Below are 27687 nucleotides of genomic sequence, written 5' to 3'. Positions count from 1 at the left end.
AGAAGCAGGCTCCCCACTGAGCAGGGAGCCCGATGTGGCGCTCAATCCCAGGACCCTGGGATCATGACCTGAGCTGAAGGCAGATGCTTAACAACTAGGCCACCCAGATGCCCCCTTTCTTACAAATTCTTAAAGATTTTATATATTTGAGAGCGAGAAAGCGAGAGAGAGTATTCACAGGCTGGGGGAGGGGCAGAGGAAAAGGGAGACGCAGACCCTGCTGAGCAGGGAGCCCGACGTGGGGTTCAGTCCCAGGACCCTGAGATCATGACCTGAGCTGCAGGAAGATGTGTGACCGACTGAGCCCCCCTGGCGCCCCTTTCTTACAAATTCTTAATATCTTCACTACCTGACTCATCGAGAAGGCAAGTATCTTAATATCTCAATGAACCACAGCTTAGGCACACAACATATCAACCCACACAAAGTTGGTGCTTTTGACACATCTCAGAATGCTTTCAATCCAGCTGCCATTATAACTACCATTAGCCTGTGTATGTAAATGATCGCTGATTGTCAGGTAGGGAAAGCCACCTGCCGTTATGAAAACTAGTTCTGTAGGAGAAACCCGTTCTAGCCTCTTAGCCACTTGCTGATATTAGTAGAGCTATGGTCTGGCAGAAGGGAAAGCTTAACTGAGGTCTTCGTTCTGTCCATTTTTTTGGTTCAAAACTTCGCTTTGGAAATCTCTAAGACATGTTAGTATATGAGTACTGCACAGAGAGATGATTCATTTAATTGAAAAACAACACTTTAAGCAGCCATTGCTTCGTTTTTTCAAGTGCATGTGCAAAAGCTACACAGCAGCTCCGTCAGCTACTGTCTGGAGAGCATTTGAGTGTCTCTCCTGCATTAGAAAGTTCTGGTGGTAGACTGACGGCACTAAGGCCTACACAGAGGATTATCTCTTCTCGTGTCCTAAGTAAATTATCATCTCCTGTTATTAATTTGGAATCGAGTAGATGATTCTGTCCACGTTCCTATCCTTGTACCACAGAAAGCATTTGGTAAAGTTTCATAATCTTGCAAAATTAGAAGCTACATAACTACTTTTGAATACAACAGCTGAAGTCCCAAACTGAGTTTTCCTACACTAAAGCCAAAACACTTATTTTCAATTTGTTACTCATTCACAGGACAATACTGCACATTTGGGTGGATCTTTTGAAGTGAAAAACAAAGCCTTGTCTTCATGCTATACTTTAATAGGAAACACCTGACCCAAGCTTGGACTTGCAGCCATTTCATAGTATTGGGCCTGGTGTTTGCTTTCTATCCTTTGAATGGATCCTCGGCCTAGTAGCTATTATCCTGGGGGTTGAGTAGGGGTTGGGGGGTGGGAACCAGATTACATCATGCCGTTCTTCCTCAGTCGGCCTTGAGCACCGAGTGAGGACTGACGGGAAATGAAGATAACCTGATTGTTTTGTAGTGATAGCACTAGGTATTCTGGATTCCTTATAATATCCTACTGAATGATAGAAATAATGTTAATTTTAAAAAAGCCGTTGTTAAAATTTGGGTACCTTTAGACAGTATAAATGATGAAATCCTATTGAGCTTATTTTAGTAATATTTTCTATTTTAGTCTGCTGTATTGATCATGGTACTATGGTCACATAAGATGTTAACATTCGGGGAAGCTGGGTGAAGGGTATATGGGAGCTCTGTTATTTTTGTGACTTTTCTGTAAGGCGTTTAGAAATATTTTCTAATTAAGCTGTGGTATGGTAACTTAAGAAAAGTTGTAGGGGCGCCTGGGTGGCTCAGTGGGTTAAAGCCTCTGCCTTCGGCTCAGGTCATGGTCCCAGGGTCCTGGGATCGAGCCCCTCATCGGGCTCTCTGCTCAACAGGGAGCCTGCTTCCCTTCCTCTCTCTCTGCCTGCCTCTATGCCTACTTGTGATCTCTGTCTGTCAAATAAATAAATAAAATCTTAAAAAAAAAAAAAAAGAAAAGAAAAGTTGTAGAAAGTAAGCTGTGCACCAGACCCCAGGCAGCTGTGAGGATAAGATGGTGAGATAGTAGATGGTTCGCTTTTGTTCACTTCTAGAATCTTTCAGCTTTGCTGTGAACATCCCTGCCTGTTGTCACTTACTGACGTTCCTAATCAAAAGACAAGAAGACGCAGAAGCAGAATTAGGAACGTACCTGCCTGTCTGATTACTTCTACTTGAAATTTCTCATTGACCTGAGATACTAGCAAGTGTGTAGGGATTCATCTGAAAATTTCATTTTTTATCTGAAAAAGAAAGGAATTAGGACCCTGAACTGGGATAAATAAATCAATACTAGGTAAAGTATAGGGATCCGCTTTCTTTATTCTTACTTATTTTTGTGAACAATCTCCATCAGAAGAGTTCAGGCTCCCAGCACCGTGGTTCTTCGCGTTTGCGCTTTCTGTCCCTCGTCCCCATACTCCCTAGTCCTCTGTCTGCCTGCGCAGAAACCATAGACTTTGAGCGGAAGCGGAAATACTTACTTTAGATTGAGAAATTATAGCAATTTAAAATGTTTTGGTGTTCAGGTAGGTCCTTAAAAATATTGTTCATTACAAACCCACATGATTTAAACAACTTTTAGGGACATCCAAATATTTTCTTTAATCACTTATATATTGTAATGTAGCCTTACTGAAGTCAGGCTGTGTATAGTAGTGAGGAACTCTTACAATGTTGCACATATATTATTCTGTCTACAAGACCTGTGGCTTTGGGGGAGCACCAGCCAGCTTTAGCTCGCCCACTTACTATCTCTGTGACCTTAGGCAAGTCACTTAACATTGTTTAGCACTGCCCCCACTCCTTTCTTTGTGGATAATACACATTTTCCAAAATTAAATGGGAAATGTAAAATCTTTAATTCCATGTCTGGAACATGCTAGGTACTAAGCAAGTGATAATTAAATACTAGTAATCACTCATACTGTTGCCTGCACTGTATTTTTTTTTCCATTTTGCAGAATTTTATCTTAAAAATACTTTATTATCTTAAAAAAATACTACTCTTAGATTATTGAAAAGTCATAAGCAATAACATTTACTCATTCTGTGAGTAACCTTTCCTGTCTTCCCAACCAGTTTTTTTCCAGTTGATCTCAGTCCTCTGGTCCCTACACACATATGAGCAAATCATCATTTCACAGTATTTTCATAATTCACATACAGTATTTTTTACCAGTTAGGTTCTTACTGTTATCTACGGTGGTGTTTAAGGAATTTTAAAGTAGCTCCCAAGTGAAATATATGTAAATAACATCTTTTTTTTTTTTTTTAAGCTTGGCTTCTTACTTTCCAGTTTTTCTATTTAGATAATTCCTCGTTTAAAAAAAAAATACACTCCTGTTATTTAAAGCAGGTGGTTTGGGGCAGTGACCCAGTTTGTTCGTTCACTTGGTTATCTTATCATCATTCCAGAAGAACTGCTGGTGTGTATGTGGAAGTAAGGTGTCTTAACAAACGCCGCTCTCTTTGCTGTCCCACAACTATAACCTGTAGATCCAAGTCCTCGTGTTTGTATCCTTTGTACCAGGTTGTCTCAGACACGTTTCAGTTCTGCCACCTGCCTGTTACAACTCGGCAAGTTGCTTAACTTCTCTGAGCCTCAACTTCCCAACTATAAAATGCAGGTAAAATGGCACGTACTTCAGAAGATTGTAGGCGGGGTTGCGTGCATTAATGTGTGTGCAGTGTTTAGTGCCTAGAATCCAAGTAGGTTGTAGAGAAGTGTTTATTGTGCTTGCTGTTACGTTCTCTCATGCTGTGTTTGCTCCTGAAGTTTTTCACTTGATGTGAAACCTTTTGGCTCTAGAGATTTCTTTTCAAATATGAAATGATCTGTTTATATACTTCTAGACTAAATTATTCTGACCAGGTTGATAGTGGAAAGTTACGCTTGTCTATGGAGATTCTGTTTTTAAACTGTGTCTTCGGCCATCTGAGCATTTTGATTAGGTGCCCCCCCCAACCAGTTTTTTTCCCCTCCTAGATTAGAGCAGGCACTTACGTGAAACCTGCTCCATCACCTCCCCTCCCTCTGTTACACCCTTTTCTGCCCACTCTGTACCCCTGTCAAATACTAGACCTAGGGACGGCTGTTCTTTTTCCCCCTTGAAAAAAGTGCCTGAGGTCATTCCATGCAGCTATGTCTTTGCCCGAGGTGCAGCTGCTGAGGGGCCTGACGGGTCCCGCCCGGAGGCTCCCAGTGCAGCGTGCCTAGATGCATTCCAAGCCACCGCGGGAGGAGCTCTGACCATGGATGTCGCTGTTAGGCTCACCGCCTGCTTCCTGTGTTGCCTCTTGCCGTTGGGTTGGGTCCTGTCGCATCTGGAGAGCTACAAGAAGTGGGAGTGAAGGGGGCTGTCCTGTCCCTCACCCTGTGACCTGACCACCCCTGTCCTCTCCTGATCATGTCTGCTGCATTCTCGGCCGGATCATGTCCTTCAATTACAGTGACCTCTTCCTCAGTTGTGACCTTTCCATTTCTCCACGGTGACATCCTGGGACCATGTATATTGGTTTATGAGGCCCTGCTCAGTAGGGCCCTCCTTGTAACAATAAAGTCTACTTAAACCTTAAAAAAAAAAAAAAGAAAAGAAAAAAGTCCCTGATACCCAGTAGGTACTCAGTAAATGTTGAATTGATGAATTGCATAACATCTTTGATTTCCCCCCCTCCTGTATGACGTGTAATTGACATGTTAGTTGTTCTCTATTATTGCTTATAAACTCAGCATAATCATTAGTATTTAAGTCTGTTTCAAGTAAACCTCTGCTCTTTGGAGCGCTCAAAGATATCCATAGATTAATGGAAGATGGCTTTCAGTGATTACTGAAAGTCCAGTTGAGGCTTCACATTCCTTTTCTGAAAAGTCACCGAGGTGAGTAATGGTGTTAGAACTGGCTGTATAGCCTGATAGAATATACATTTCCATCTCAAAAGTAAAAAGATGATGGTCTCCTGTTTGGTTTCTTATGCTGTCACCGTGCTTGTATAAGCTACGCAGACAATGATGCTTTCTGCAAAAGCACAGAGATGTTTGCAAACATTTAAGCCTTCACTGAAAGGATACCAGTAGTGTGACACTCATGGCAAGACTGTCTTCAGAAAGCTGTGTGTAATATTTTTTAGCTTCTCTCCATTCCTGAGATGTTCACAAAAATCTATTTGGCAGCTGCACTCTTAGTCTAGTGAATTTAATAAATACACTTTTTGAGTAATCATTCTCATCAGTTAGGTGGAAGGAGGTGTTGGGAGACCTCAGAGAACTCGCATTGTTATATGTCTGATTTGCTTAGTTAGGTGTCGGACTTAAAAAAAAGTTCTCTGATTTCAGACTAAATTACAAAGCTGTAGTAGTTATAACAATAGGGTATTGGCATTAAAATAGACACATAGATCAGTGGAACAGAAAGGAGAGTTTAGAAGTTACACAGTTCATTAATTTATGACAAAGGAGCCAAGATACAAAATGCGGAAAGGACAGTCTCAAAATGAGTGGTAGATCTAAATGTAAAACCTAAAAACCAAACATTTCTAGAAGAAAACATGGGTGCATTAAGGCCTGAGTTAGACAAAGATTTCTTAGATTAGTCACCAAAGTGAGATCCATAAAAGGATAATTTGAACTTCATCAAAATAAAATATTTCTGTCCTTTTATAGATACTATTAAGAGAATGAGAAGGCATGGTCTAGAAGAAAATATTTGTGAATGACTTGTATCCAGAATATATAAAGAACTCTCAAACTCAGTAACTGAAAAAAATTCAAAAAATGTTCAAAACATTTGAACGGACACTTCACTAAAGGCAATCTAGGGAGCAGCACCTGGTTGGTTAAGCATCTGACTCTTGATCTCAGCTCAGGTCTTCACCCTCAGGGTCAAGGCCCACATTGTGAGTTCAAGGCCCGCATTGGGCTCCACAATGGGTGTGAACCCTAATTAAAAAAAAAAAAAGGAAGAAGATACAGGGCTGGCATAAATGTACATTAAAAGAAGGTCAACATCAGTCTTTAAGAAAATATAAATTAAAACCACAGTGACATCAGGGCACCTGGGTGGCTCAGTGGGTTGAAGCCTCTGCCTTCAGCTCAGGCCATGATTCCGGGGTCCTGGGATGGAGCCCCGCATCGGGCTCTCTGCTCAGCAGGGAGCCTGCTTCCCCCCAACCCACCCCCCGCCTGCCTCTCTGCCTACTTGTGATCTCTGTCAGATAAATAAATAAAATCTTAAAAAAAAACCCGCAGTGACATATTACTACACACCTGTTAGAATGGTTAAAATTTTAAAATCCCAATAATACTGTTGGGAAGGATGTGGAGAAACTGGAACTGGTCAGAATGTGAAATGGTAGAACCAATTTGGAAAATGCTTTTGTAGTTTCTTAACAAGTTAAACATGTTCTTACCATGAGATCCAGCTGTTTCACTCCTAGGGATTTCCCCAAGAGAAATGAAGGCATGTGTCCCTATAAAGACATATATGTAGATGGTCGTAATAGCTTTTTTGGTAATAGCCAGCAACTGGAGAAATTCCCAAATGCGCTTCAATAGGCAGAGACCTAAACACATGATGATCTCTCTGTACAATGGAGTACTGCTTGGCCATTAAACAGGGATGAAGTATCAGTGTAGACGGCGACATGGAATCTTATGAGAATTCTGAAGGAAAGAACCCAGGTTTAAAAAAATAATGTCCACTTGCCTTTACATAACATTCTGGAAAAATCAAACTTGAGCAACAGATCAGATGAGTTAGGGTGCGATGAGGAAGGGCAGGAAAGAGGAAGGACAGAGAAGGATGCTTGCGCTGACAGATGGGTTCACTGTGTTAATTATGGCCATGATTTCATGGGCATGTGTCCAGATTTAACAAGCTGCGTACTTTAAACATGTGTAGTTCATTGGACACAGTTGGACACATACTTACACCTCAATAAAATAAAACCCAAAAAACTGGAGGGCGAGCTCTGCTGTTTGAAAGCCTGGGTAAACAGTGGGTAATAACAGGGCCCAACTTTTAGGGTTGTTGTGAGGATTGGGTATTAGAGCACATGTGCAGAGACTAGACCACTGCCTGACTCGGAGCTCGGTTCACCATCTGGTGTCACTGCGTCTTGTCTTCTGCTGGTTCATCTGCTCTTGGTGAGCAAGGCACCGTGTCTCTGCCATCTTTTTGCCCAGTTTTGCAACTTGATGGGTGTCTATTTGTATAATCCTCAACTTATGTTGTGAACAGGGCAAAAAAGTGTTTTGACAAATTTTAAACCCAGACTTATGTAACAGAATCAGCATCTTTCAAATATGTGTAATATGGGTAAATATTAAAAAAAAAAAAAAAAGGACTGAGGAATGTGGCCGACATTGCTTTGGACTAACTTGTGAATTGCGTTACTTATATGTTCAGAAATATATGGGAAATATTTAAAATGTTACATTGTCTTAGAGTTGTATCTTGATTTGTACACATAGGCACAAGTGTGTGTATATCCTACGTATTTCCTGAAAATTGTTTCCTTCGAGCCCTTGAATATAGCTGTCACCCTTATTTCTTTGACTTATTTTAGAATGCAGTCAAGTCCTTGGGAAAATCACTTATGTCATCAGTGAGGAATGTCACCAAAATAGCTTCTCACTTAAGTTCCCATCCCCAGAGCTAACCCACAGGAGGTTCCGATAAATTCAAATATTTAATAACTTGTATTTTTCTTTCTCCTTAAACACAGGCCCTGTGGTCCTGGAGGCAGGATCATGTGGTGGATTGTTGGCAGTCAGCAGTCTGTGGAGCTTTTGCAGGTGCAAAGGATTATATTATACTGGGAAAGACCAAAGGGGGGAGAAAAATGTGAAAATATTAACTATGCAAAAACAACATTCTTTAGAAATTCCAGATTGTTTAGATGAAGAGAGTTCCACTAGTTGTTTGAGAAGATAGTGTGTCTTAAGGGGAAAAAAAAAGCCCTGAATGCTTAAAAGGTGTCTGTTTGAAAGACAACCAATTTGTTTTTGACAAATTTTTCTTTTTCTTTTTATCTTTATTAAAGCCTTCACTCAGGCGCTTGGATTATCTTAAAGATGATTTGTAAAGCCCTCTGTGGGCAGAGACCTACCGTGGGTGCGGGGCTCACTGTGCAGCTGTCTGCCTGGAGCCCGGCTTTGGGGGTTTCAGTGATTTTTGCAGAAGGCAATGATTCACAGATCGTGTGACGCGTTTGACAGTGCCCCCGATTAACTGCTGTCAGGAGAGCGAGGCTGCTCAGCAGACTTACCAATGGCTAAACAGGGTCTGGGGAGAAAATGTGGAGATTGAAGCATCTGGGCATTTTCTAGACATTAAACCAAGAGCAAAGTGACAATATCCAATACTGTGTTACTCATCACTAAGTCGTGTGCATTTTCCAGTGAGGGTGTAATAAGAACTCAGGTGCTTTAAAAAATTAAGGAAGTGCTAGTTTTAGCAGTCAAAGAGAGAAGTACATTTTGCAGTTGCAAATAAAGGTTAGAATTATAGTTGAAATAAATTGGAATAATTTATAATAAATAAGTTGAAATGGAGATTTGCCAGAAACCATAAACTGCTAATTTCGATGTGTAGCCACCAGTAAATAGGTAGTTTTAGGATGTCAACTTTATTAGAAAATAATTCTTTTCCAGTTTGTCTCATAGTTGTTGGATTGGTTTTTTTGGCTGTAGTGATGAGAACAGAAAACATGTATTTTATAGGATTCTTTATTAATAATTGGACCCATTCGACTTGTAGAATTGATGATCAAAAAGAATCTTGCCTCTAGACATGAAGCCAGCTCAGACTGATTATGATGAGTAATTGTTTCCACATGACACTTCGTCATTAGCTGTGTTCAGCGAGTAGGTGGTCTTGATTCACTTTCCAGAGGTCAAGAGTCTTTACTCCCCAGTCCTTAAGAGAAATGTGTGATTTTTTTTTTTTTTTTAACTCCCTCCAGGGGACAAAGTGAGCATTATGGAAATTTAGTCACCCTGGATAAGGAAGGGCACTTTGTAAATTTACCAATACCATAAAACTTCCCTGGGAATGAAGCAAGAAGTGTTTATTCTCTGGTCCCTTGCTGAAGTGTAGCTGATTCAAAGATTTGCATACAGGCATGGTTTCTATGAAGGAAATGTGCATTCGCTACAATGTTTTTTTCTGAATAATGCTTTGTAATAAGCACTTAGATTAGAAGCAGGGAAAGAGAGACTTCCACCGGCCGTCCACTGTGTGGTAGGCTCCCGGGGGCTGGTCTGGGGTGTGTAGCCGGCACGCGCTCTGCTCCGGGGACCGCTGGAAACCGCAGGGTGGCGCAGGCAGGGGCTGACCCAGAGCCACGGACCCGGTGCGGGCCCGCCTGCTGGACTCACAGAGTTGTCCCGTCTCAGCTGTGCCCCCAGCTAAGGAATGAGACTTGGGGGCCTTCCTGAGCACCGGTTTCCTTACCTGTAACATAGACGCGCCCCTCCCTGCCGGAGCGGGGACCACTGTGGGCATCCGTGGGGTGGGGTGTGTATTAGTCCTTGTACCCCGTGACACCGAACTGACCGATGAGAGGTATGATTTCTGCTGCAGTAGCAACAACCAATGCCCAGAAAACGAAAAGCTGTCATCACACTGATTCATATTCACAGTTGCACTGAGAGAGTAACCTATTGATAGAGTGTCCGTACATAATGACCTCCGGTAGCATGGAGAGTTAGAAACTCCTCTGTGTGCGCTACGGTATTTCTTCAGTTGAGGTTCTGGTCAGTGAAGGAGTTTGTCAGCGTCTGCGAAAATCCATTGCACGTAGATCCACATGTACTTGTCAAGTGAGAAAACAAGTATATTTTTGTTTATATCCCTTCTGTTTTAAAATTTCAGTTGGTATGTTGATCGTGAGGCATACAGTTACGATTTGAAAACCTTTATTGATTTAAAACTATTCTAAAACCTTTAAAATATCATTTAAAAATATCCCCAACTTGTGAAAAAGTGGTAGCCGGTGGGAGTCTGTGGTGCCGCTGGGCCTTCCACCCCATGGAGGAACGGCTCCTGTCCCCGGCCGCCATCCCAGGCCTGTCAGTGCCTCCCCGCCCACCCCCACCCGGCTTCTCCAGCCTCACTTGGCCACAAAGGCAGTGACAAGACTTGCCCTCATATCAGAAATCAGGTTGTTCATCCTTGTGCACTTTTCCAGTTTTAAAATAGTTAAATCATCATGGATGAACCATTCTCTGTGCTATCTTTGGCACTCTTCTGTGCCCATGCTTGTTTTATAAACTACTTGGCACAAATATCCAAAAATGTCCCCTGAGATTGGAGGTGTTGATGGCTTGTCATGCTCAGAAATTCCCTTGGCTTCTGGTCAGGGGTTAAATGAAGGGAGGGGGAAATGACTTTGCCAACTTTCTCACTACAAGTTAATTTTTAAATATAAATCTACAATTCAACCTAAGTAATTATGACATTTGCTACTATAGTGATATGTGCAGAATATTCTAGTGTTTTTTGGTCAGTTTCTCATAATTAACATCTGCTTACATTTTCTAAGAGAGAAGGAGCAGGACTGAAAGAGTGGGAGGGACAGAAAAAGATAATTTTCATGGCTTGAAATTCCAGAATATGGGGCGCCTGGGTGGCTCGGTCGGTTAAACATCTGACTCTTGGTTTCAACTCAGGTCATGATCTCATGAGTCATGAGATAGAGCCCCTCATCGGGCTCCATGCTCTGTGGGGAGTCTGCTTAAAGATTTTCTCCCTCTCCTGCTCCCCACCACCCTCTGGCTTGGGCACATACGTTCTCACACTCAAAAAATGAGTTTTTGGGGGTTTTTTTGTTTTTTTTTTAAGTAAAAAGGAGAGAAAAAAATTTCAGAACAGGGTGAAGGATTTATCTGGGTAGCAAATGAGAAGGCCTGGCACAACCTTGAAACACACAAAAGCCCTGTTGTTGCAGCCCTGTGTGTGTCCGCTGATTTGGAGATGACGCCCCCGAGGCACATGCTGGGGTGGGACAGATCCAGACTTGTTGGAGGAAGGTGGCCCCTTTGTCTGGGGTGGTCACGAAGCTGCATTTGTTCCCTAAGGACATGTGATGTGTCATTTTATTGTAAGCTCCCAGTTTCCCCTGAACCTGGTCTCTGAAAGCAGTTAGCCTGACATTCCGTGAGAGCCTCCGTCTGTGGAACCCATAGACAATTGCTTCAGGTGTGACGCCATGTTAGCACATAGGCAGCCTACAGTGGCTGCACCGAATAATTATTTCCTGGCTAATATGTTATCATGTTCCTCGTATTTATTACCAGCAGTTTATAGTTTCCTTAAGTAAAATGCAGAAAATCACTGCATTTTAACCAAAAGCGCAGGTCCCCAGCTCCCTCCCCACTGTAACCCATTATTCTATTACCTGATCTTCATAGGCCCTTCTTTGCAGCCTCATAAAAAGCGTGGCAAGGGCTGGGTAGTAAAGCAGTCCTTGACATTTGAAGATGTTAAAACTGATTTATTGATAACTTTCATAAAATGCAGCTACCGTCATAGTAAAATCGGGACTTATGTAAGTGTATTTGTTTTTGTCTTGGACTTTTCTTCATATTACTCATATGAAGCGGCAGTCTCTAAGAGCACATTGGCAGGCAGCCACAGTAAGGGACAGGTGCACTATTGCTAGGGACCAAGACACGTTGGGTGCACTGTACCCACGTTTATGAGAAGACACATACTTTTCAACATAGGTAAGTGAGGAGTACTCAGGAGCCTGAGTAGTCAGGAGACCAGTGATGTCTTCACCAACTTGTAAGTCTTCAGATTTGGTTTAGGAAAGTTTATGAGCATTTTCTTTTCTTTTTTTCTTAAAGATTTTTGAGAGAGAGAAGTGGGGAGGGGCAGAGGGAGAGGCAGAAGCAGGCTCCCCGCTTGATCCCAGGATTCTGAGATCATGACCTGAGCGGAAGGTAGACGCTTAACCAACTGAGCCACCAAGACCCCCAGCTTGTGAACATTTTCAAATAGGATAATGGTGTATGCACTTCTGAGATTTAACAATCAGGCACATTTTTATGTCTTATCACATACCAGTTATCACGTGGTCAAGGAGCACTACTTTTGGAGCTAAGTCGCTCTTGACGTTGAGTCGCAGCTCCATACTGTGTGGCCCTGAGCAAGTTGTCTGCCACATGGAATAGTCCCCATGCACACGAGATGCCATAAGTCCTGACGGTGCCTGGTACAGTCCCACCTGCCGGGTACCAAGTAAGCCCAAATATCCACTCCGAGCTTCCCCTTCCTCCTCTTTTTTAGAGGACGAGTTAAAACCTCGGGTTTGTAAAAACTACAGATGCTTGTCCTGGGCTCCTGGCAAGCATTTTTGAGTGTCTGCTGTATGCACTGGGCTAGAGCCATGAAGGAAAATCACACTTTTTACCTCTGCCCTTGCAGGAAAGAGCCAGGCGTTACCCTAGACACTTGGCACAGACTTACTTAGTGCCTGTGTCATACTCTTACCTGCTTTTTACAGATGAAAAAACCTGAGGGCCCTAGCATCCTCAATGACCATGCGCTCATGGTCTGGAGCCAGGGAAGTTCACGTCTCCCCTCTGCGCTGAAACTGTCTGTGAGTTCTGTAACCTCACTGAGGCTCAGTTTGCCCCACTGGTCAGATGGGGTGGCAGTTACAGAAGTACGTGTCTTGGGGGTGCTTTACCTAGAGAATAAGCACTGTATTTAAGTACGGGATTTAAGGTTTGATCTTTCTGACTCTTCCAGAGTTCTTCTGGGCTGAGCCCTGCAAACCCTTGCAGCTAGTGAGGGACACAACGCCAAACACTATCAGATTTGGGGTGGGGAGTTTGGGATAGCACAGATTCATTGCCTGAAGTTGAGTAAGTATGTAAATTTCAGGCAGCTTTTGAATCCGGAGGAAAATGTTCACATGTACTTAGGACAAAAGTGGCTAAAGCAAATGGGGCTCATGTAATTGATCATCTGTAGCCCTAAGGGGTGTGTCCTTTGTGAATCACCAGAAATGGGACATAAAAGCATAAATGGGTACATCTTTCAAAAAGTCACTCATGTCTGCTGCCAGAGTTCAGTGTGAGGATCTTATTTCAGCAGCACGTTTAGAAAGATAGTTGGCGGAGAGCAGATGAGCTTCACACAGCACGAACTTCAGGGGGAGACGTGCTATTTCTGGAGCATCCATCGTACAAGTGTTGTGTTCAGCCCCCTGTGAAACTGCAGCCCAGCTCACGGAAGCCGAGTCTTGAGAAAGCCCTTTCAGGTTTATTATTTCTGTCTCCTCAGGGCCTCTTGGAGTTTAAAATACATCTTTTTTATCACACTAAATAAAATGTTGACAACATATACTGTGGTTTCTATTTAAAAAAAAAAAAAAAAAGTCCTCGAATTCCTCTGTCCGTAGGTATGGATATTACAATGTGTGGAATTTCTAAATATCAGTTTGGCAGTCATGGTATTCCGTGGAAGAGAAGGTGGGAAGGAAGCTGTGGGCAGAGTGCCTGTGGAATCAGGATGCAGAGGGGGGCCTAGAAATGTCGTTACTCGGCCTGGCCTGTTCTCTGAAGCCTGCAAAGACAGGAAACTTTACCCTTTTAACTTAAAAGAATTTAGCTGTTAATACTGAAAGTCCCTGCAGCAATATGCATACTTCTGTTTGCCCATTTTATCTCAGACCAGAAAAAAGAGCAGCATTTTGGAGTCTGGGTCAAAAACAGTGTCCCCGGAAGCCAAGGGCCTCTGAGAGTCATCGGGAGCAGCGAGCCTCTCCTACGGACAGTGTGTGTCTGAACATAGACACACAACCACATGCACACACACAGGTCTGTTGCTCCACAAAAGAGCAAGATAAATTATGGGGCCTTTTCTCCCACTTGAGTGTGTAAAGCATTATCCTGTCATCTCTTTCACCATCACTATGAGAGCCACGGGGCATGTGGGTTTCGCACATGTGCGTCCTCTCCTTGAGTCAGGCCAGTGAATGTAACGATAAGGGAGTGATCTCAGCAGACTTAGGAGGAATGAGAAAATAAGACTGTGTAATATGGTAAACAGTCCCTCCTTTACGTGTTGGGTCTTCTTCTATGCGCAGGTGGATTTGCAGCTGCAGTCACCACGCCTCTGGATGTGGCAAAAACAAGAATCATGTTGGCCAAGGTAAGTGTTAGGTCACGCAGACACAGCTTGTCCGTGCTCCCCCCAGGGCTTGTGCGTATCGCGAGCGTGTGACTGCGGTGTGAGCCTGCTGCCCAGCCGGACACGGCTGTTGGTGAGGGGTGCCCGCCATCGTCCCTGTGAGCGGCGTCCGTGCGGCACCCCGCCTTCCCGAAATCATGCTCAGTGGCATCGCATAAGCCAGCAGGGCTGCTGCAGGGCCTCGGCCGTGATGCCATGTTCCAGGTCACTCTGTGTTCACGGCCGACAGACATGAGGCTCAAGAGAGTTGCTTCGCTTCCTGCTGTGCAGCAGGTGGGCTAGAGGCGCCAAACTCACACCGCATTTGGCCTTCACTGGGTCCATCAGGACAGTTGTCACAGTTTGAAAACATTTTTCATTAAAAAGAAAAATTGTTATGGAAAAAGCTAGACCAGGATGTCATGGAATGCCATGTGCATAACATATCTGGGGCACAGCCATAGAGAAGAAAACGTCCTACCCTTAGGGAAAAGTGGGACAGTGAGCACGGGATTCTGTTATGTGGGTGGACAAGGCTAAACCCAAGAGAATCGCTCTCATTTTAAATGGAACGTAGCGCTCTTTATTAAACGTGTCTATTAGCTACTTCAGCAAGTTTGGACCGTATAGACTGATCAGTGCCTGTTCTTCTCCACTCAGTCACTCTGCTTTCAGTCTTTGTCCCGTGAGACAGCAGCTGGTGTATTACCTAGGTGAGCGCTGCGTCCAGTTTGATGCAAGAACCTAGGAGAGCAGCTTCCTGTCCGTCAGGGCTTACCTGTGGGTGGGAATGAATGGAAGGGCTTCTGGTCTAGTGCGATCCAGGGGTCCTGATTCCCGAGAAGCTCCCACTCTGTTTCAGACTGTCCTAGCAGAGGGCGGTTGGGAGCCGTGCATCTGAGGATCAGCTGGGGAATTTCATAAGGTAATGGCTTCCTCTGTTGTCGGTCACACAGGCTGGTTCCAGCACCGCTAGTGGGAACGTACTGTCTGCGCTGCACGGGGTCTGGCGGACGCACGGACTGTCAGGGTAAGCACACGCAGGAAGGTGAAACCACCTTTCCGCCTCTCCTCGGGCTCTTCCTGCCTTTAGCCTGAACGGGATGAAACCCTTTCCTTGCTTCCAATCGTCCTGGTTGGGTCTCTATTTACATTGCACCAACATATTTGACATTGCCTGTGTGAGATGCTAGTGCACAGTCAAGCTGATGCAACGTCTAGCCACGTGATCACCAGCCTTGTCCGTCTGGATGTTGGAGGACACCCATGTGCCTGCCCACCATCCCTCCCGCCCCCCACGTTCCGGGCAGCAGCTCTGAGCAAACAGGATTCCAGTTATGGAATGCAGGAATGCAAGCGAGTGAGGGTGACATTTAGAGGAAAGCACTTGTCGTTGGGGAGACTTCTCACTATGATCAGTAGCAGTTACTTTCACCGCACCCCTGTGTGTGGCGCCTTGCTTGAAGCCCGCTCTCTACTGTGCTCTGTGCCCCAGACTCCGAACACTGTGTCTGAAAATGCGTCCTTGGCCAAAACGTTGCTTTTACCATCTGTACACGTCTCCGTGTTGGGGTCTGGACAGGTCGTGACACAACAGTGTGCACTTTGGAATGACCTAGCAGGGGTTCTCCCTGGAGAGCGGAGCTGTGGCCGCCTCCTGGAGAGTGGTGATGGGGGTAGTGTTGTGGCAGAGTGTGGCTGGCGGGGACAGCTGTGCGAGGCAGTGCCACCACCTCTCCCTGAGGCTGTGGCGAGGACTGACTGGAGGGCTATGTGCATTTGACAGGTCTTTCTTTCTGCCACTTGATAGCTGGGCAACTTGAGGCCTCTTGGTGAGGATCCAGTTGAGGTTTTCGCAGGAGAATGGCCCCATTCTCTGGAATTTCCAACTGGTAGATTGAAAAGTAGGTCCCGTTGGGTGGTTTTGTGGATTGGGCCAGCTCTGGTGGACTGATGCCGGCTGATGATGGGCTTAAGGATGTTGAGACAAGAAGTGGGTGTAACAGGAAGGAGCACTTGAGCATGAGCGAGGCAGGGAGTGGCAGAGCGGGGCCGTGGGCCACTTAGAGCCAACACAGCGTAAGTAAGAGTCTGCTTGCTTGTGCCTCAGACACACCAGTTTTGACACAAATTTCACCTTGAACAATGGTGTGAGAGAAAGAGACTCTAAAGCCACTTTTTAGTAGCAGGTGAAAGATTCTCGGTGTTTCAGATAGTTTTGAGCCGCACAGAGATGTTGCGTGTAGTAGCCTTTTTAAATGATAATCAAGTCAAAATGCTGAATTGTACGGCCCTCTTTGTTTCATTGCGGCTCCTATTAGGTTTTATGGCAACCACCGTTCGGACCGCCACTCTTGACTTAGCTCTGTGGGGTTGGTGTGGGCTGCAGTGCATCGGACTTGCTTGAGATGACGGCCGGATGCGGGTAGAGCAGGATGGGCCTGGCCCCCGAGAGCTTGTGGAGAAGGAATTCCTGTGAGGACCGGATCGAGACCAAACCCTCCCCGTCCCCACTGTGCTGTGTGCTCGGTGTGGTGTAACTGGGCGACACCAGAGTTAGAGGCAGAGGACAGGTGACCTAAACATGCAAAGGGCTCCTCTGTCCGCACTGTCAGCCCTGAAAAGGTGATTGGGAATTTGGCTTAGCATCTCGAGTCTGGGCTGTCCCGAGTATGCACAGTATGGTCCTCAGCAGAGTATCCAAGCAGCCATGCTGGTCATTGAGAAATGCTGGTTTTCACTAGCTTCCTACTAACAGGGGTATAAGAGACACCAAATAATTTAACAGAATTGTAACTCAACGCAAACAAAACAGTCCCTGCAAACATGGGCCACTGTTGTAAAACCATCCCTGGGTGCCCTGGCCTGCCTCCTCTGTCTGGGTCCCACACAGCCCCCGCGGGCCCTTCCACCGCCTTGGAGCCCCCTTGTGCGTCTCTGGAGTGTTCCGTCGTCTCGCACTTGCAACTTCCCCAGCCTGCAGGGAAACGGCGCTGGCCTCTCGGGGGCGAGTGGGGACGCTGCGGTCTCTGCATGTTGGTTCTCGTGGGGGAAGACCACGTTCTGGCACCTACTTGGAATATATGCTCTCAGTCCAACTCATTTCCCCAACACAGAACCACCACACGCCCTTTCAGCCCAGCAGCCGGAAAGCAGATGGGGAAGCCTGTGTCCTGCATTGGGCTTTCCTCCTTGTCCTCTTCCTCAACTGGCTTTGTGTATTCCTTGACCATGCCCTTCATGGAGGGACCGCGGGCCCCGTGCACACCCCTGCTGGGCCCCGTGCCCTCCATTTGTTCATTTGTTCCCTCGTGTGCTCCGCGGTCCGGAGAACACAGCCCCCTCTGCTCCGGGCTCCCACTGCACGAACAACTGCGCCGTAAGACTGTAATTACGTTAATAGATCCAATTGTCATCTAGTGAAACCGTCAACTGCTTCCATCTGCCCCTTGCCAGGAGCAGCGGAGTTCATCGGCAGCAAAAGCTGAACCAAGGCAGGTTTCAGAAATGTCTGCTTGGGAGGGAGGGAGGGAGGCAGGCTGGCTTTCATGGCACAGGTGGTATTCTGCTGACCCCCCTCCTGGCACCCTTCTCTGTGCAGGTAGGGCCAAGAGGGGTCAGCTGTGTATCAGGCCAGAAGGTCCCAGGGCCCTCCGAGTGGTAATGGGTGAGTTTCTGTCCTCACCTACCACCTCCCGCAAAAAACAGGGTGCATGACACTGAGCTAAACAACCTTTCTCCTTGTATAGTTTTCATGGTTACCTCTGGACAAAAACAAGAGGTTCTCATCTTATCTGAAGTATTTTAATGATTTAAATCCCTACTTCCCTAACAAAAGGGCCCCCTAATGCTAAGTCCGACTTCTCAGAAGTGCTGAGTGCTACTCACACGGAGGTGTGTGACCTGTCCCAGCGGCCATGCAGAAACGAGGGGGCGGCCGGGGGGGGGGTCCCTTCTCTCCGCTTCCTTGGCCAGTCCCTGTTGAGCTTACTGTGCTATTTTTCCTCTGTCTTAGAGGTTATGTCCTTTTCACATAACCTGGCCATTTTCACTTTTCTTCCCTAGGCTGGATCCAAAGTGTCCTCACTGCTAACCCGCTCGTCCTGATTTTTACTGCTTTACAAAATACTCTTGGTAAAAAGGCTCAGTTACCCTAGAAAGGCAGGGAGTGTTTCTAGTCTTGCCCTCCAGAGAAGGTTGAGGTGTTGGAATAGATGCTGACCTCCTTGCTGCGCTCACGCGTACCGCTCTGGGACTTGTGGCAGAACCCCCCCGTGCAGGTGTGTGTCTCGGCCCCCGTGGGCTGCCCGCGAGCCGGCGCTGTGTGGTCGCGCTGGTGCCGGCAGTGCCGCGAGGACCGTCTCTGAACAGACACGCGTGCGCAGCCACAGGATGGCTTTTCGAGTGAACCTCCGGTCTGCGTCCCGGACAGTAACGCTGTTCTTTTTCTTTGCCTTTGATTCTTCTGAAGTCGCTCCTCCGACCGGCCTTGTGGGGTGCGTGGGGACTGAACCTTCGAGGAGGTGCTGTCCCCAGACTCTTGGCCTTTCTGGTCCTTCCTCAGGGGAGAAGACAAAGAGGGAATGCATGGAGATTCAATTCCTGTTGTGGCATCACATTTGTGGGCCTCTAAGGCCAAAATGCAACCAAGTCCTTGGAGGAGTGGCAGAGCTGTTGGGAAAAAGCTCCTCCGGCGGAGCCTACCTTCCCTTCCTGGGGGACGCCACGCGCGCCCTGGAGTCAGACCCTGGACTGCTTTAGCGGAGTCCATTTTACCCTCTTCCACAGACGGAAGCGGTCTGGACGTTTTCAGCAGTCCTGTTGTGGGGACAGAGTTAGTCTTTCTTGACTAATTACTGGGCTTAATTGCAAGGCTCACAAGTAAGCTGTTTGGTATTTAGCCACGTTAGCCAGCAAACAGCTGGGCCCAAACTTCAACAAGTCTACTTGGGAATGTAATTTAGTGCCATTCTGGAAGGAAAAAGCAAACGCTCTAAGTGCTGTGCGGGGTTTAATGAGTGTGGTGTGCTGAGTTGAGCAAGCTGTGGGTGTTGGAATTTAACCTTTTTTACACACACCGATTTAAAAGGAATCTTTCCTCATGCTTTTTTCCTTCCCCAGATTATTTGCAGGTGTCTTCCCTCGAATGGCAGCCATCAGCCTGGGAGGTTTCATCTTTCTTGGTGCTTACGAGCAAACCCGCAGCTTGCTGTTGGAAGTTGGCAGAGAGAGGCCCTGAAGCAGGGACGGTGCCCCCTGCTCAGCTCTCAAGTGAAAGGGTGGCATGGGAGCAGCCGTGTGGTGCTCCGCCCCAGGCTCCAGTGCGTGAAGACAGGGACCTTGGGGACCTTGGGAACGTGTCTTCCCTGCTGTCGTCTGGCTGGCACGCTCACACAGAACCCTGGCCACAGCGGTACTCTCAACCCCGTCCTCAGCCCCCCGAATAAAGCCATGTGCCGATGCTGAGTCCAGGCTGCTTGGAGCCTTCATTTGATCTGTAGCTGATCTCGCACTTCCTGCCCGCCGCTAGCGGACCGAGCGTGGGAGGCAGAGACGGTGGGGCTGGACCGGGAGCAGGAAGGAAGGGGACTCAGAGGGAAAGTGGGACCCGGGGCTGGCTGGCTCCCCCTGGTGAAGCTTGGGGCTTTGTTGAGAAACAATGACCTGCAGGTGCAAGCAGGCCTTTTTCTGGGCAGCCAGGCTGCTGTTCTTAACTACCCCCAGATTTCCCCTAAAAAGCACGATTGTATTATTTTACAGAGAAGCGTCCAGCAGCCCACGTGGTGTGCGCGAGAAAGCAAGCAGTTGCTGCTCAGGGCCTCGGTGGGACTGGCTGGCTTCGGAGTAGGAGGGCGCAGTGGGCCCACTGAGGACCTGAGCCCCACTCCATGCTCCTCCACGTGAGACCCAAAGGAGGGGCTGGGGCCGGCTGGGGGACCGAGCGCGGCATCTTCGTGCCCCGTCGGGAAGGGTTGTTGTGCAGTACTGGAAATGAAATGGGGAGGTCACTGCTGCGGAGCTTGACTAATACGCTCCAGGTGTTAGAAAAATTCAGAGAGAAATCTCAGGAATCCAGGGGTGGTGTATCTTCCCTGCAGCAAAGAAGTATAGGATTTTGCTTTGCTGAGAAGAAATTTTCCCCTTTTTGGGAAAACATAATCAAAGGCAGCATAACTGCATTTTACTTTAAGGGAGTTTCGGGAAGGGGGAGAAACTGGGTAGAAGAATGCCCCCAGCCACACAATCAACATTTATAAATGAACCTTTATTTTAGACACTTCAATGCTGTTTGTTAGACACTTCAGTATTTTACATGTTTTTCAATGTACATTGTACCAAAATTTCTATAAATAAATAACTTTGTACATAAAGTAATACTTCCTCTTTCACATTGCCTCTCAGAAGCAGCAAATTCACATATTTTGTGGAAGTAACAATCAGCTGACTGTTGAGAACACAATTCTAAATGTGCTTACCTTTTAGAACAGTGATGACACTGGAGAGTAAAATTTTACCAACCATTTTGTCAGTCTGTACCTTCAGCTTTTGGGCTAAAGGAACTTGCTTTCTGAGATTTTCTAAGGACCTTGTTTCAATGTAATTTTTCCTGAAATACACATTGGCACTCACAAGATGGTTAGCTACAGGTCTCGAAAGTGCAAATATACCCCGGCCAGGGGCCTCGACTTGTTACAGCCCCAGCCCGGGTCTGTCTGTGTGAGGGAAGGACGTGGACAGACATGCTCCGGATCCTCAGCAGAGAGAAGCTAGCCCTGAAAAGGAAGGACTCGACCCTTTTTCTCCCCCATGGTCAATGTCATGTGAATTCTATTGGCTGAACTAAAACATCACTATTGAAAAATCCACAGGTACCAACACCAGCAGCCCCTATCTTAGTAAAATAAGCCTCAAAGGACAATCGAGTGAGACCGACAACCACATCTGCTTTTCTCAGGGAAGGCAGGCAGGCAGTGCTTAGTTGTTTGGAACAAAGGCTTGACGTGGATCAACCCACCCCTTCTGCTTGGCAAGGAACTCCCAACTTACAAAAGCCTGGAGGGCAGAGGTCCAGGGCGACACGGGCATCTCAGGACACCGCAGGGAGCCGAGCTGCGGGAGCATCCGCACGTGAGTGATACTGACGGGAAGTGAAAGCCGATGCACACAAAGGAGGGCCCGGGCTGGGCCGCATCCTGGGGGGCTGTCCCAGGAAGTGCAAGGCAAACCCCAGGACTTCCCTCCGCCCCGCCCTCCAGAAACTCCTGGGAGCAAATGTGGTTTTTAGCTTCTACGAATTCCATCCATGCATTAAGGCACCAGAACTCCTCCCCACCCCCCATTCCAAAATTAAACAGCAACCTGATACGAAAAATAATATTGTCAAAATTGTATGGTTTTTTTTGTTAACCATGCACTAAAGATTAAAATAGCCTCTGCAAAAGATATATAATATATAGGAAATCTCTGAAAACTCTTATGTACAAGGGTATCAAATACTTTTCTGCTTTTGTACACAACAGCCTCTTGCGGTTCTGGGCTTCAGCTGCAAGTCCTTTAAACCACGGACACTCCACATGGAAGTTTTAAAAACTCTGTACACATCAGTGACGCTTGAACTCAAGCTTCCTTACAGCCTCTCCTACTACCTCCCCTTCCTGTAGAGACGGACACAAGAGCTGAGGTAGACCAAGCCTAGATCTTCGGTGGAAAGAGCAGGGGCACGCCCCGCTTCCCTGGAGGCTGTCCTGTCAGCGCTGGGGGCTCGGGGCTGGCGTCGCACACCTGGGGGAGGTGTCCGTTGGAAAGAAGCAAGTGCTGGCCTTCGCTGGGGACGTCAGGAAAGCCCGAGGTGGCTTCGGAGAGCTCAGGACTGCCTGGAGTTAATGTCGAGGGAGGCTGGAGGTCTCTGGAGTCCGGCTCACACAACCTTGCCAAAGTCCACGGAGAGGCTCCTGTGAGAAAGGAGGGGACGCGTCAGAGCTCCAGGCTGGCCTCTTCCCCGCCCCCACCCCGCCGCGGGTGCCACCCTGGAAGGCTGTGAACGTCTACCTTTCCCATCTGGAGGCGCCAGTGGCTTTTTCTTCAAGGATGTTGGCATTCTGTCATGGTTACTGGGGTAGAGGGACCCCCTGCAGTCAGCGCGGGACCCGTCAGCAGTCCCACTGGTTAGAGGCGGCAGAGAATGTTCTCGGTGTGTCTGACTGGGCTCCTGGCTACTGAGCGTGCCTGGCTGTGTACTCTCTCTGGTCACAGGCAGAGGATAGAAAGCTTGCTCCTTGGAGTAACCGTCCACACCAGCGTTGCCATCCCCGCATGCCACGGGGCCGCCGTGCTCTGCAGGACAGAGCAGAGACGGATCAGAGCCACCGCCCCCGAGCAGTGCATCCCCGCCCAGGGAGCTGCATGCCTGGCTGGGAGGCCACAGCCCTGCTTATACCAACTCTCTCAAACCTCCCCTCTCCCCCAGGCATGGTCACAGAAGGAGGACTGGGTAAATACCAAGCCATTAAGGAAGAATGGGCCCTCCTTGTTTCAACAGTTCCGAGGAATTGCTTCATGAGAGAAATTGGTCCTACTCTTCCATCACAGAAAGAAAAATACCACCACATGACATACCACGTGCTGTCAGGAGTCTTCAGAGTAATTAGAAATACAGCCTCAAAAATAGGCCTGGTGAAAAGGTGCTTCAGGTTGGCCCTTTCCCTTTACAAATCTGGAAAGTTCAAGCCCAGGCTCACCACCCCACAGACTGACGTAAGAGACCTGCTACCTTGGAATCAGGAGAGCCAGGCCCCAGCTTCCTGTTCATACACCTAATACCAGATTCTGAGACAGTCCCAGACCCATAACGCATCTCTTGCTTTCATTTCACGAACAGGTCTACCTGAATTTTGATTTTGAGGACTGAAAACTCTTGCTGATGAGAGCAGCTCTTACCTGTCTTCTGTGGCCCTGGTCTCTGCGGTGCTTTCTCCATCACGGTCCAGGGCTCCTTGTTCGAGCCCACACACAGCTTCGGCTGCCTGCACGTGATGCCGTGAGCGTCCACCTCTGAGAAGAGGCTGGCGTCCCTTGGACAAGTACCTGCAGTAGATTCCCACACTTAGAAACAATGGGCTTAGGTGGTCAGAGGAAGCTTGAGAACAAGTGGCAGGAACTACCCGAACAGTCCTCTTGACAATGGTCTTTAAAGTGGGTGCCTGCTGACCAGCAAGGAGCATTGGTTACACAACCCACCCCCGCAGGCAGGCCTTTCAGTGTTCAGGCTGTGCCGGGGAGCGGTTCCTGTGAGGACAGACGTGCCCCCTGTAAGCACTCAGTCTCCCCTGTAGCGGTGGCTCACCCTAGGAGAGCTTTCTGGTAGCAGAGATTGGACCACAGAGCAGGCCTGGGCCCAGCCCTTACTCAACAAATGGACTGGTTTCAGGGCCTGTGATGTCCTTTGCAGCTTATTCAATCCTACCTTATCCTGACCAGGAGATGCTGAACCCAATAGATCAACTTTCTGGGGGTTGGATTTTTAAAACCTTGGAGAACATGTACAGGGTAGGGCCAAAAAACCCCAACAGAAGGCTTCAGTCTGCCAGCCTTCAAGGTCAGATGCGCTCAGCATAAGGCTGTGCACCTGCCCTGGGTGGGGGCAGGGGGCTCCTGAGGACAGGGTTGCATTGGGCTCTGAGGCCTTACCATTGTTCTCGATGTGCCCGTTGGCCTGATGGCCACCCTCAGTCCTGGTCACAGTTTCCTGCCGGTCAGAAAGAGTTCCCTGAGACGAGAGGTAGCTTGGAACATCCGGTGGCACGATGGTTTCATCTGCAAGGAGACAGGACAGTCAGATAGCAGGTGTCCCCATCCTCCGTGGGAACAAGACATGAGAACACCCATTTGCGATCAGGCCCAGACACAAGCTTCTCCCAACAGCAGCTGCCCAAGCTGTGCAGAGAGAGGGTCTGGGGGGCCCAGCTCAGCCTCACTTTCCACCTGGGTGTAAAAAATACAGCTGTTGGAGGTCTGAGTCTGAGAGCGTGTGAGCGAGCACACAGGGATGATGAGGGAGCCAGAACAAGCAGAGGCATGATCCCAGAGGTCACTGCAGTGACGAGTCAGCACGCGGCTGCTGTGCACAGGCCCAGGGCACCCTGCTTCCTCGCCAGCAGTGGCTGACCTGTGTTGGTGACACTGTACTCCTCGCTCTTCTTCCTGGTCTGGTAGATGATGCACACCCAGACCAGCGACGTCAGGACGATGCTGCACACCACGGCGATGGTGAAGATGCCCACGGTGCTGCCGTCCTTCCTGCAGCCGGGGGCAGGCACGATGCTCAGCTGGCTGTGCGCGCGCTCCGTGCCCAGGGTGTTGGAGATCTCGCACGTGTACTGGCCCGCATCCTCCACCACCACGTTCTGAACAATGAGCAGCTGGTTGCCGGGCGTGAAGTGGTGCCGCTCGGTGAGGCTCAGGGGGCGGCCCCCCTTTAACCAGGTGATACGGGGCGTAGGGTTCCCGGTCGCTTTGCACTGGAGTGCCACCGTTTCTCCTGTGGACACCACACGGTCTTCCAGGGGCACCACCAATGATGGGGTTTCTGCAATAAGTCAGAGGAGATGGTTATTCTGGGGGTCTGCCTTGCCTTCTGGACAGATCTTGTATCAGAGCTTTTTGGGAGACCTGACCATATCCTGACCGTTCTGGGTGTAGCTCTGACAAGGAGGAGGAACTCCTGAGCCTCAGAGAAGCCCCTTCTCTCCCCAACCTGTCCTGTGCTCCACTTGTGTGTCTCTCCAACAGGAGACCACACCCATCCAGCCCAAGTCAGAGGGCAGTCTGAAAATGTTCCATGAAAGCCCTACAGAAAATATTCCCTTAAAAAAAAGAACCACTTGTTGAACTGCTTTCTAACATTTTCCTGAACATTTTATGCAAAGGTAAGCAGCACAGCCCACTCGGCCACTGCCAGGTGCCCAGGAGGGGTGACCCCTTGCCCCCTCCGCGCATGCATGGCCTCCTAGACTCAGGGTGTGAGCGCTCGGACCGAAGACTGTCAGGGTGGCATTGGCGGAAACGATGCCGGCCGAGTTCTGGGCGGTGCAGCTGTACACCCCCATGTCCTCCAGCTTCACATTCGTGATGAAAAACACGTCGTCGTCGGGCATGACGTGCATGCGTCGTTCACGTGCAGCGGGGAAGTCCGTGCCTCCGTCCTTCTGCCAGGCGATCTGCGGGTTAGGGTGGCCGCTGGCAGCACACTCGAGGCGGGCCGTGGTGCCAGTCCGGATGGCAATATCGTGCGGTATTTTGGTGAAGGACGGCAACACTGCAAAATACAGATCATCAGGCTTGCGGGAAGGAAGAGCTGGATGCAAAAGCCGGGACAGTCCTCTGGCGAAGAGCCCTCCTGCTTGGTGGGTGTCTGTCCCCTCCCCGCCATCTGTGCCAGTGTCTCCCTTGACCTGCTCCCACCGCCTGGGAGAGGAGCAGTTGGTTCCCCCAAATGGCCAGCCTCTCCCGTCCGTGGCTCGCTCCTGTGAACCCGAGGCTGCCTAGTGCCCCCTCACATGGCCATCTGTCCATTAGGGGGACAGCCCATAAATACCGGGCACTGATGCCTGCCTGCCTTCGTTAACCACCAGAACAGAGCCCGGGAGGCTCCAACAGGACACAAAGACGGGGAAGGAGGACATGCTCTTGCCCTGGGCAGGGCAACGGGAGGGCCTCTCCCTCTTGGGGAAACAGAGGCCGAGAGGCGGTGTCAGGCCCCATCACTGGATGCTCGCCAGCTGGGGTGGTCAGCCAGCTTCCTTCTGCTACACTCCCTGAGCCAGCGGCCAGCGGCCAGCACATACCAGGGTACCACTGCGGTTCCCGTCGGGCTTACTTCGGCAGCAAGTCTCACAGGTCACGGAGCTTCTGATACAGAGAACTCCGTCAGAATAAGCCAAGACCACAGGCCATGTGTGGGGTAGAGAATGGGTTTTCTGGCGGCCTTTAAGGGCTTCAGGACCCCGGTTCCAGCACTTAATAACTGGAGGCTTCAAAACCAGGTTACGGTGGTGGGGCGCTCAACCGCTCTAGCTGTCAGCTCCTCTTCTTCCGTCCTAAACTGTGACGGCTGGCAGCCCTGAGAAAAGCCGCCTGGAGAGGCTCCAAAGCTCAGAGGGCAGGAGTTTCCCCACAGTCGGGTATGCTGGGAATCTGGATGCCAGACATCATGGTTTGTGGAGAATAATAAATGGATAAAAAAATGAGGCTTGGGCCCATCATTGCATTTAACATAATAACTGGATTTTTAAAAAGTCACTAGAAATAGGTAAATCGCTGAGAACAACCCTTCAACCTCCAGAACTTGCTCTGGGGCCCCCAGGCACCAATGACACCAGTGACACCCATGATGCCAGTGTCCCGATGAGGCTCATGCGTCTCCCTTCTGACACGGTCATGGAGAGCCGCGTGCGGCGTTAGAGGACTCGCGCCCGCATGAAGAGCGCTACCTTACCATTCACGACGAGCCTGGCCTTGTGCGAGTACGTGGAGCCGAAGTGGTTGGTGATGACGCACTGGTAGCGGCCCTCGTGTCCAAAGGTGACGCGGCGCAGGTGCAGGATGGTGGTGTACTCCATCACCTTCCCGTCCTGCGCACGCACGTGGGCGAAGTTCTCCATGTCGGCATTGGCTAAGACCTCGTTGTCCTTCTTCCAGGCAAACGTCATGGGGGAGCTGCTGCTGCTGGCCGCTGAGCACGTGAACCGGATGTCCTTGCCCACGACGGCCATGGTGGGCTCCGGCTGGGTGATGATCTGGGGCTTTGGTAAGTCATCTGTGTAGAGGAGAGCCACACTGAAGAGCCTCCCACCCAGGCTCCCCGGACACAGAGGGACCATGTCTTGCAGGGTCTCTGCTTGCCCTCAGCTCCACCACACACTGCGAGCGACTCGCTCAGGGGATTTCTGGCCTTCTCAGATTAGAAACCCCTAAGCAGGGATCACCTCTGTGACCACACTCCCGGACTGCAAACCCATCCGCCAGTGCTCCTGTACCAAAGCAGGCATTTCAGGAGTTTCCGGGAGAATACCACAGTTTGCTTCACTTGCTCATCTTATAAAACACACTAACAGAGAGTGAGGAACCGTCAGTCGGGAATGCACAGACCTTACCCACCAACTTCACGCCCACAGGTGGGGAGTGAGAAGCATTTCCAAAACGCAAGACAAACTTCCAAAAATCTGCACCTCCATTAAAGCCACAATAACACTGGCAAAAATGGTTATAATCAACTTTTTCAGAATTCTGGAAGGCCTTGACAAGCAAAGGCTGTAACAACTCATGGGGGTTGACTCAAGAAAGTGCCTGAATCTCAGGAAGGAGCATGAGCTTTGTGGCATCTAACTCAGCTTAAGTTCCATGCCTCTCTGCCCAGCTTTGGGTGGTAGCCTTAAAACCCGGCAGCCTACCGACCACCGAGACGGGCAGAATGGCTGTGGAGCCCCCACAAGGACCCCATCCTCTGGCA

The 27687-nt window shown here is 48.6% G+C and overlaps 2 protein-coding genes across 7 annotated transcripts in view; one reads left to right on the top strand and one right to left on the bottom strand.

Moving 5' to 3' along the window:
- Positions 1-20548, top strand: part of SLC25A26 (solute carrier family 25 member 26) — a 126371-nt gene extending 105823 nt beyond the window's left edge. For 3 of the 6 annotated variants that reach the window (XM_080801950.1, XM_080801951.1, XM_080801949.1), the window contains 4 exons: positions 7723-7792; positions 14098-14162; positions 15137-15210; positions 19302-20542. In XM_080801950.1, the coding sequence (XP_080658076.1) occupies positions 7723-7792; positions 14098-14162; positions 15137-15210; positions 19302-19419 (327 nt within the window). In that variant the 3' untranslated portion in view covers positions 19420-20542. Of the gene's footprint in view, positions 1-7722; positions 7793-14097; positions 14163-15136; positions 15211-19301 lie in introns of all 6 variants that reach the window. The other 3 variants (XM_080801948.1, XM_080801947.1, XM_080801946.1) reach the window with 3 other exon arrangements.
- Positions 20425-27687, bottom strand: part of LRIG1 (leucine rich repeats and immunoglobulin like domains 1) — a 110474-nt gene continuing 103211 nt past the window's right edge. Inside the window, exons 13-19 of the mRNA XM_080801945.1 lie at positions 26674-26994; positions 25213-25494; positions 24346-24765; positions 23868-23993; positions 23118-23264; positions 22230-22514; positions 20425-22132 (exon numbers count right to left, since the gene is read on the bottom strand). Of these exons, the coding sequence (XP_080658071.1) occupies positions 21873-22132; positions 22230-22514; positions 23118-23264; positions 23868-23993; positions 24346-24765; positions 25213-25494; positions 26674-26994 (1841 nt within the window). The 3' untranslated portion in view covers positions 20425-21872. The remainder of the gene's footprint in view (positions 22133-22229; positions 22515-23117; positions 23265-23867; positions 23994-24345; positions 24766-25212; positions 25495-26673; positions 26995-27687) is intronic.

Source organism: Martes martes, assembly GCF_963455335.1.
Source record: "Martes martes genome assembly, chromosome: 1".
Taxonomy (NCBI): Eukaryota; Metazoa; Chordata; class Mammalia; order Carnivora; family Mustelidae; genus Martes; species Martes martes.
Note: the sequence above shows the minus strand (reverse complement) of the source record. Positions and strands in the feature narration are given on the sequence as shown.